This window comes from Physeter macrocephalus, chromosome 14 (assembly GCF_002837175.3).
Source record: "Physeter macrocephalus isolate SW-GA chromosome 14, ASM283717v5, whole genome shotgun sequence".
In the NCBI taxonomy this organism is placed as follows: domain Eukaryota; kingdom Metazoa; phylum Chordata; class Mammalia; order Artiodactyla; family Physeteridae; genus Physeter; species Physeter macrocephalus.
The window spans coordinates 120,625,396-120,635,116 of NC_041227.1; the positions used below are offsets into that span (position 1 = coordinate 120,625,396).

At 57.3% G+C, this 9,721-nt stretch overlaps 1 protein-coding gene across 7 annotated transcripts in view; it reads right to left on the reverse strand.

Moving 5' to 3' along the window:
* CYB561 (cytochrome b561) overlaps positions 1–9,721 on the reverse strand; it is a 12,815-nt gene continuing 3,094 nt past the window's right edge. For 2 of the 7 annotated variants that reach the window (XM_028499706.2, XM_055090454.1), the window contains exons 2-6: positions 6,987–7,105; positions 4,293–4,526; positions 3,018–3,116; positions 2,671–2,774; positions 1–1,931 (exon numbers count right to left, since the gene is read on the reverse strand). In XM_028499706.2, the coding sequence (XP_028355507.1) occupies positions 1,425–1,931; positions 2,671–2,774; positions 3,018–3,116; positions 4,293–4,497 (915 nt within the window). In that variant the 5' untranslated portion in view covers positions 4,498–4,526; positions 6,987–7,105 and the 3' untranslated portion in view covers positions 1–1,424. Of the gene's footprint in view, positions 1,932–2,117; positions 2,276–2,670; positions 2,775–3,017; positions 3,117–4,292; positions 4,527–4,654; positions 4,743–5,716; positions 5,878–6,982; positions 7,106–9,721 lie in introns of all 7 variants that reach the window. The other 5 variants (XM_055090453.1, XM_055090455.1, XM_055090456.1 and 2 more) reach the window with 5 other exon arrangements.

Below are 9,721 nucleotides of genomic sequence, written 5' to 3' on the forward strand. Positions count from 1 at the left end.
GTAGACATTTATTGAATCATCTGTTGTGCGAACACTACATTGTACTTCACAGAAGATTGGCCACAGGCAAAATAAAATAAACCACCACGGATCAGCTTGGGGGTGCGGGGGAGGCTTTTTGGCTCATGAGTCATCCAGCATATATGCTTTGGCAAAAAGGCCAGCTTACAGACTTTTCTTGCAAATCCAAGGTTCCATTCCTCTCTGTGCCTTTCTGGCAACGGAGATATACAACTGTACTCTGATAGTTTGTCTAAGGTGGAGTTTTCAAACCACGTGTAAACACTGACCATACCAGGTGATCAAAGAGTTGCCAGAGCTCGTGCCCTTGCAGAGCGTATGATATAAACAGGGTGCGGAGACACCCTGGTGCCGGGGCTGCAGCAGAGCCTGGAATGCCCACAGGAGGGAGCAGGGAGCCCTGCTGGTAAGGCGCCCAACACAAACACCTGCTCTGAGAAGCAGCATCGCCTGAGGCAGGACCCACCGCAAAAGCTCTTTTAGAAATCTGAGCATTAGGGGAGACAAGCCCCCTTTCTCGAAGGCAGCATTTAGGTGTGAGAAAGGCAGCCGTTAAAAAAAAAACAGATCTGGAAATTTTATTAATGTCTTCATGTAAGTAAACTGTGTCTTGTCTCAAACAGTGTCATGCTCCTCAAAGCCCAGAAAACGAGGAAAACAAGGAGAGAGCATTCACCAAGTCCCAGAAGCACAAAATCGATGCTGTAATCACGTTATTTCCAGACAGAAGCCAAACAGTGACTCAGCTAACAGCATTACACACTCATGGGGTTGGGGGGAATTAATCCGATTCTGACTTGGTCCCAACTTCCTGCAAAGATGGGCCCCAGGTAGGAGAGGATGAGGCTTTCCTCCTGATCAGGCAGCCCCTACCCTCCCTATGGAAAGGGAAAGGGGGCAACAGCGGCAGCTTTTTGTTTAAAGCAAAAAGGCTTGTGTCCTGGGCCTCTGTCGGAGCAGCGCCTGAGTGAGCTCCGAGGATGGGCAGCTGGTGGTCAGCTGGCTCGCCGAGGCCGGCCCCGCGGGGAGGGGAGCCCCTGCAGGCGGCACGCCCGCCCAGGCCCACCTCCTGCCTCTTCTTCGGGCTGCTGGGCCCCAAAGGCAAAGAAAGCCGCCCTGGGGCTAAGGAGTTAAAGAGAAGGCTGCAGAGCGAAGCTGGGCCAAAGCCACGCGTCCAGAGCTTCCCAAGGGCCAGTCCCTCCCATCTCCTGGGGATCCCTGCCCTGACACCAGCATATTTTACACATAATATCACTTGCTCTGCTGCCACAGGCTGGGCCCGCAAGACTCCTGGTGTCACACAAAGCAAGTCTTGGCCTCGCCAGGCCCAGCGCTGAGCCCCACGGACACCGCCCAGGCCCCGCTGCCCCGAGCGGGGAGCCGCCCCCCCATCTCCGACCCCTTTAGGGATCTGTGCTTCTGCGACCAGGCCCAACCGCCCAGAACCCTACCCAAAGCTGCTCCATCTGAGGGGGTGGCAGGGGCAATGGGGGCGGGGGTCTGCGCAGGACTAACACGACGGCGGCGGCAGCAGCAGCAGCGAGGAGGGGAAAGCGGAGGGGGCCTGAACCCCGGAAATCAGCGCTCAGGGAGGAAGGCTGCCCCACCCCCACTCCCCACCCCCGGAGCCTCGGCGGGTGCGGGACAGACACCTGTCGGGGCCCCGAAACGGCGGAGACCGCCTCGCGGGACGGGACGGGATGGCACGGGGCGCGCATCACTGGGAGCTGGGGCTGTCGCCCTCCGTCAGCGTCTTGAAGTCCATGGAGAGCGCTTGTTCTTCCGCCTGGAGGGGCCGCTTCCAGTCGGCGCGGGTCAGGATGTAGAGCACGACGGTGCCGAAGGCGGCCAGCAGCAGGCCCAGCACGTTGGCCAGGACGCCCTCGGGCTCGAACTTGCTGTACTTGGTCCTGCGGGATTGGGGCGGAGGGCAAGGCCACCCGAGGCGTCGCCGTTAGGCCGAGTGCCATTCGCCCCCGGCCCGCAAGATGCGGTGCGATCCCAAGCCCAACCCCGGCCCCCCACCACCCCACGACCCCGGGAGGACAGCCGCTGTTCGGCGGCCCCACACAGAGCCGCCGGGAGGGGGCGCTCACCCGAGCTCGAACAGCAGCGCCTCCTTCAGGCCCAGCAGGGCGGTGCCCACCGAGAGCAGGAAGATGGCGCCGCCAAGAAAGACGTGCTGCGGCCGGTAGCGGCTCCGCAGAGAAAACGACGCGCCGGGGAACAGGAAGAAGCTAAAGCCCACGAGCCACTGGGAGGAAAGGCGAGGTGCTACCGGAGGCTGAGCTGCGCTGGAGGCTGGAGCCCGAGGACGCCCCAGGTGGGCCGCCGCCCGCGAGGACCACAGGCCCCGCCACCCCCGCGCGGTGGCCTCCGGCCGGAGCGGCAGCGGAGCGCTGAGCACGTGGGGAAGGTCGGCCGGCGCTCTAGGCCGGTCTCAGCTCCACACTGTGCGCCCCGAGGCGGGCCCTGGGACCAAATCCACGTGCCTGTCGGCCAGAAGGGCGCCGGAAGGGCGCCGGGTCGGAAGCAGCGCCCGGCGGGCTGCAGCGCCTTTCGCCTGTGCGCACACCTGGCCCCGGCCCTGTTTGGGCCCTGCTTCCCGCCCCCCACCCCCACCAGCGCCGTGGGGCCGCAAGGACTCACCTGCACAAAGAAGAGGACGAAGACCAGAATGCCACACCAGCTGTGCAGGCTGTACAGGTCGGCGTAGCCCTCCTTCCTGTGGTAGTCGAACACCGCCACCAGGCCTGGCCGGAGGCGGGGGTTGCGTGAGGACTGGGCTGATGGCGACGGAGGGGGTGCGGTGACCCAAGGGAAACCCGACCCGCCGGGACTTCTGGGCTCCAGTCCCAGCTCGGTGGCTGCCAGCACCAGTGTCCCTGCCTGGAAGGGGGAGGAGGGGTGGGGAGGGGGCACTGGACAGTAAAGCAGCTCCTTCCCCAAGTCGGCAGAGGTGGGGAAAGGAGGGCGGGCCCATGCCTGGAACTCACCCACCAGGGCGATGACGAAGGCGAAGACGTGCAGCAGCCCGTGCAGGACTTTGGTGGTGCGTTTGGCCTCATTCCTGAAGACGCGGTAAACCAGCAGGGCTGGTGGGCCGTGAGAAAGGGAATGTCAGGGCGCTAAGCCGAGCACGAGGCCTTCCTGCCAGGGCAGCGAGGAGAGACCCCCTGCTGGAGAGGGGAGGGCTTGTCCAGGTACCCCAGCCACAGGAAGTGGGGGAGGAAACAAGACTCCGTACGCCCCCGCACCGCCCACCCCCTTCTTAGCTGTCCTGTGTATCCCAGGCTTTGTTTTAGGCTCTTCGTGCAGTCATATCAAGGTGCCACCAAGCTTCTTTTTTTTTTTTTTTTTTTTTTTTTTGTGGTACGCGGGCCTCTCACTGTTGTGGCCTCTCCCGTCGTGGAGCACAGGGTCCGGACGCACAGGCTCAGCGGCCATGGCTCACGGGCCCAGCCATTCCGCGGCATGTGGGATCCTCCCGGACCGGGGCACGAACCCGTGTCCCCTGCATCGGCAGGCGGACTCTCAACCACTGCGCCACCAGGGAAGCCCCCGACCCACCAAGCTTCTGAGTTCACCTCTTAGCTATGATGGTCCTCAGATTGTACAGCTCTGAAGCCGGATCAGACATTCACTACCCTTAGCCAGCAGGCTCCCTGGTTGGGAAATCCCAGGTTCTCAAAGAAGAACCTTGCGACCCCAAGCTAATTCCCCCTCTTCGGGCTGAAGCGGGCAGGGCCAGGGGTCCTGCGGAATGTCTCTCAGGAGTCTGCTGCTGAGGAGGTGGCTGTCACTAGGACCACATCTAGGAAGAATGCATAGATCCAGCTTGCTTGTTACCAGAAGGAGAAGGCCAAGGCCAGGCTCCTACCCCAGAGAGAGGAGCTCTAGCTCCGCCAAGTCCAGCATCTACACACACACACACACACACACACACACACACACACTCAGCTCACACTCACACTCACTTTCTCTCCCTCAACTTCAAACCGCCTCTGCAGAAGATGGTCTTGCTCACAGCCCAGCCCCTGGGCCTCCGCTCTGTGAAGCACACATACCTTCGGATGCTCCTTGTTGAAGCACGAGGTGAAAGGTCTGGGATAAGTCAGAAAGGAGTTGCCACCCACCAGCCTTGGGGCCCTTGATTTGGATTCCCAGTGTCCCCAAGGTCCAAGCCAGCTTCCTTCTCTGACTGGGCAGATTCAGGTGTGAAAGGGTCCCTGCAAATCTCCTCTCTCAGGTGACATCGCTCAGGGACTCACCATCTCCCTGCAAGAAGACCAGGCCTATGATCATGCAGAGAGGATGCACGTTGAACTGCAGGGCACTCTCCCAGGCGATGCCTCCTCGGTACACACCGAGCCAGGTGCCAGTCGTGGCCACCACGGCCAGGCCCAGCAGCTGGGAGAAGGCCACATAGTAGAGCAGCGCCGCAGGGGCGGGTGCTGGGCGGGCAGGGCTGTCCATGCCGAGGCGGCTCTATGCCGAGGCGACTGCTGCAGGAAAGATGGTGGAGCTCAGAGGAGCGGCCCACAGCCTTCAAAAAGACATCCCAGGCCTCCCTTGCCCACCTCTGCCTCCTCCCTCGGCCCACAACCCCAGGCCTCCGTGACAGTGCTCCCACCTCTGAAGGCTCCGGAGCACCCGGCGGGGGGGCGGGGGGGGGGGGCGCCTTCCTGCAGAGACAGACCCACACCTGGCTGCACTTCCACCTGCAATGAGGGAGCAAGTCAAAGTCCTCCAAGTTCTGGCCGGAGCAGGAGGGCCCAGTGCCAGTGCTTTACTTTCTGTTTCAGGAGGCCCTGGCTTTTCTCAGGTGGGGTTCACAGGTGAAACACAGAGAAGTGAGCAAATTCCTTGAAGGTGCCAGAATTTTTCCCCAGATGAATCATAAAGGACATCCAAAGGGTGAGAAATGGGGAAGCTGACTCCCCCGTGCCTGCTTTTTCAGCTCCCAGATGGAGATGAAAGAAGTCCTGCCCACAGAGAGCTGCACGGCAGCTGCCGGTAGAAGGAATGTTCTCTGAGCCATTTCGGTAGAAAGGACCAGGCGACAGGAGCCGCCGTTTCCCTTCCTGCCTCGTCTTCCCCTCCACACCTGGGGCGTGGGCCTGCGCCCCTCCCTCAGGCCAGGCTTCCCGAACTGAGACCTGCAAGGTGAGAACTCCTGGGGTCACTTAGCGCACAAGGATCCTGTGAGAGCAGGTGTGTCACTGCTCCCGTCGTGCAGACAAGGAACCGGGGGGCTCAACGGGGTTTGGGGAAGCGAGGCTCAGGGGCCAGTGGGAGGCATTTCCTGGCTCCTCTGCCCAGTCCCCGGTGTCTCCACAGCCTCGCCCAGGCTCAGGGCGGCCTGTGTGCCAGCTCTTCCCCCTGAACCTGCTGGTTCTCCCCTCACCCAGGCGGGAGAGGCACTGGAAGGTGGGAGGAGAGGAGGCGGTTGATGAACAAGTATGGTCTCCGTTTGCTGGGCCTCGGTGCTGGCGGCCTGGGGCCACAGAAAGGCGCTGCTGCACCTCCTAGAGGGCCGAGCACTCCATCCCCCCAGCTTGCCTCTCCCACTGCCCCAGCCTCTCCCAGCAGCTCTGGAGACACCCTCCTTCTTCATTCCCAGCAGAGAACAGCAGCTGAGCAGAGATGTTTGACTAACACATTTTGGGGTCCTCCCCTAATACCGAGCACACACCCTGTATCCTGTGCTGCTCAAGAACTAGTTTCCAGTTGGCCTGGCCTTGTCCTCCTGGGGACTGGGCTGTCTTTACCCCCAGTTCTCTCTGCCACCTTTGACAACTGTTGGCAACTCCATCATTTTTTAAAAAGGGGGGCAGGCAGTGTTAACACACCTCCCTGCAGTAAAATACAGATAAGCAAAAAGAAAAATTACAAGTAATCAACATTTTGATTTATATCCTTTTCTTTTGGAAATATGTGTACCTTCTTTCATAGAAACATGACCATACCAATTTCTAACCTGCTTTTTTCACTTCATTATAGATCACGCACATCTTTTCATGTCCGTACACGACAGGCTATTTCATATTTTAACCAATCCCCTAATCTCCTGTTGTTAAATATTTAGCCAGCTTTCAGCTTTTCATTAAATAAACAACACTGTGATCATCTTTGTACACTCGTCTAATTCCTAAATGAAGAAATAGAATCCTGAGCAAGGGCTAGGTTCTTTTTTAGGTTTTGGATACATTCTGTCAAATCATCTTCCAGAAAACACTCCCAAGGCAGGTGGGAACACGTTTCCAGAAGCCCTGGGCAACAGTGAAGCCGTATTTCTGGAACTCTTGCCCTCGTGCTTATCTGTCACCTCTACACTGATGACTCCTAAATCTAGTGCCAGTCTGTCCTCCCCCAAATTTAAACCCCATTTCTAACTGTCCACTAACATCTCTACCTGGACATCCCTCAAACACTTCAAACTCAGCACATCCAAAGTTACACTCCTCTCCTGACCTCCCGGGTCACCCTTCTAGTCCCAGTGCCGAGTCCTGCTTCTCCTGCTTCTCCCCCAGGTCTCGCCATCACTTCCCTCTTGGCCATCTTCATTTCCACCACCCAGCAGGGCCTGGAGCTTCTGCCCCCATCTCCCAACCCTCCCCAATCTGCCTGACCGACAGGGACAGGGACAGAGCCAGATCCCAGTCACGTTGCCCCACCAGGCACAAAGAGCCACCAGCGTATGGTGGTCAAATGCCAACTCCATAACTGACCCTAACCCAGTGCCCACCTGCAGCCCCCACTGTTTTCCTACCAAGTCCACTCGGAAGAGATGCTCCCAGCTCCCCGGCTCTAGCAACACAACCTGTTGTTATCCCCTCCACCTCACACTCCCCACTCTTCCTCCTCCACCTCTGTCCATTTGCTCCACAACCTGAAATGGGCATTTCGTTCTCCACCTGGTCCCCCTCCTCTATGTCCCCAAGGCTGGCCTGGTGCTTACTTACCCTCGGTGTCCTGCCTCGCGTTAAGCCCTGTGAGCCTCTCTGCTGGAGGGCCCTGTGAGCTCCCAGAAGGCAGGGAATGCATCTACCTCTCCCTCGAGGATCTCATCCCTTGGCCGACTCTGACAGGAAAAATGTACTGATCTGAGAAATGCTGTCCTCCTCTGCTTTATTAGATTCCTCCCCGAGAGCCTGGGGCGCAGTCAGAATCTGATTAGCTCTGAATTAGGAAGACTGGAAGGAACGTGTTCTGCCCCGGCAGACCTGCCACAGCATCCCCACCGAGTAGCCACTGGGTACAGAGGGGGAGCTCAGGGCTGCAGAGACTGCCACTCCTGGGTCCCGAGCCGCTCTGTGGTGACGCAAGCCAGAGCCAGATTTCCGCACCGCCCCCCCTCCCCCCGCCAAGCCAACCTCCTCGTGAGTCGGGCAGAAATCAGACTTCTCTTCACTGCCGTGATAGTGTGATTTATAATAAGAAATATATGGAACCGAGCCTGTAAAACCCTAGGAATTTTCCAGGTGACAAAGCAATCGTTTCTTTTGTTATGTTAATATTACATCGTGTTACTGAACCCCTCGGAAACCTGAGGGTGGGGCTGGTTACCAGGGGAACCAACCACGTGTGACTGGAGGGTTGGAACGTTCAGTCCCACCCTTGACCTCCGGGAGGGAAGAGGGGCTGGAGACTGAGTGCAGCCACCAGTGGCCAAGGATTTAATCAATCGGGCCTGTGTAATGAAGCCTCCATAAACCCCCTAAAGGACGGGGTTTGGAGAGCCGCCAGGTTGGTGAACACATCCACATGCCGGGAAGGTGGTGCACCTCAGTTCCCCGGGGACAGAAGCTCCTGTGCTCCGGACCCTTCCAGACCTTGCCCTACGTACCTCTTCATCTGGCTGTCCCTGAGTTATATCCTTTTATAACAAACCAGCAACCTAGCAAGTTTCTGAGCAAGCGGCTCACGGAACCTGCTCTAGCAAATTAATTGAACCTGAGGAAAAGGTCATGGGAAGCTCTGATCTATAGCCTGTTGTTCAGCAGCACAGGTGACAACCTGGACTGGCAGTCAGCATCTGAAGGGGGTGGGGGCAGTGTTGTGGGACTGAGCCCTGCGGCATCTGACGCTGTCTCCGGGTAGGTAGTGTCAGTGTTGAGTTAAATTGTAGGACAGCCAGGAGCATCTGCTGAGAAATGGAGAATCGCTTGGTGGTGTTGAAAAGAAAACATGTGGGAACAGCACGAAGACTAAACACGTGGCTTTAATGTCCTCACTGAAAACTCACAACCTGAATTCCCTTCAGAGTCCAAACCCTAGTGCTGTTTGCACCCCAGGGTGGTGGAGTGGAGTTGCGAGCCTCAGGGCTAGGGAGCCCCGCTCTGTACTCAGTTCAATCTTCGCAATAACCTATGGTAATAACAGGAGTATTACCCCACTTTGACAGATGAGGAAATTGGGACTCAAAGAGGATAAATGACTTGCCCCAAATCAGCCGCAGCAAAGAAGTGCTCAACTCAGTTGTTTATCAAGCGCCTACGATATGGGGGTCACACTGCTGGATACAGATGAGCCATGGCCCCCACCTTCCAGGGCCTTGCAGACGAGGTGCAGAGCAGATGCAGATGCTAGAGTAAAGGGCCCTAACAACTCAGGCTATAAGTTAAACTCCCAGAGCACTTTCCACAGTCCACGCTGGCTTCACCACACTGGGGTGGCCACTCCTTTGGATTTCCTACAGGGGTTGCCTGCTCGGGGTGTGACTCTGCACTTTCTCAGGCGAGTGACTAGGAAGGAAAACTTCCTGAACACCGAAGCCAGTATTCAGAGGATCTGAATCTGCTTGGAGGCAGGGCTCCGGGAAGGCCTCTCCCCTCACACGCCAGTCCTCCTGGGCCCTCCCCACCCCTTGGGGAACCATGCTTCTAAGGCAGTTTACACCCACCATAGCATCAAGCATTGGTGTCCCCCGTGGGCTCTCCTGGGAGAAAAGGCTGTAGGATGGCAACAGGTGGGTTAGAGAGAAGAGGTGATGGGGACAAACTAGCTGCAAGATCTTCATGCCAGCTGCTCCAAAGGCATCTCTCCTGGTCCCTGTGCCCTGGTAACTAGGCATCCCAGAGGAAGCCAGAGATAAAGAATGACCTTTGGACTCATGGAGGCCTAAGCAGTCTCCCCTGTGGCCCCTTCCAATTTGAAGGTGATTCTAAATCCAGGTATGAGGGATGACAGGAAAACGCACACAGAAAGACCAGTCCTCCTCGGGCAGGCCTGTAGCTTCCCCATAGGTGACCTCACAGCCAATAAGATCTAAGTGAAAAATCCAGATTTACAGAAAAGACAAAGCATCAAGTGGTTCTGTGCTTCACAGAAGATGAAAGACCCCTTCAGCAATGCCGTTGCCCTATTGCTTATTCAGTTCAACATAATTGACAACGTATCTTTGTACACAGAGGGGCTGCTTCCGATGATGGGGAATACAAAGAAGACATTTCAAGGACTCTGGTTGGAATCTGACGCACCCACAAACACATGTGCATTTGCAAACCCTGAAATCAGTTGAGATTCACTCCCTAGTAAGCAAATATCTTTTATTCTGCTCCCTCATTTCCCAGTCTAGACAGTGGGAACATTCTCTCGCCCTTCCTTCCTTCCTTCCTTCCTTCCTTCCTTCCTTCCTTCCTTCCTTCCTTCCTTCCTTCCTTCCTTCCTTCCTTCCTTCCTTCCTTCCTTCCTTCCT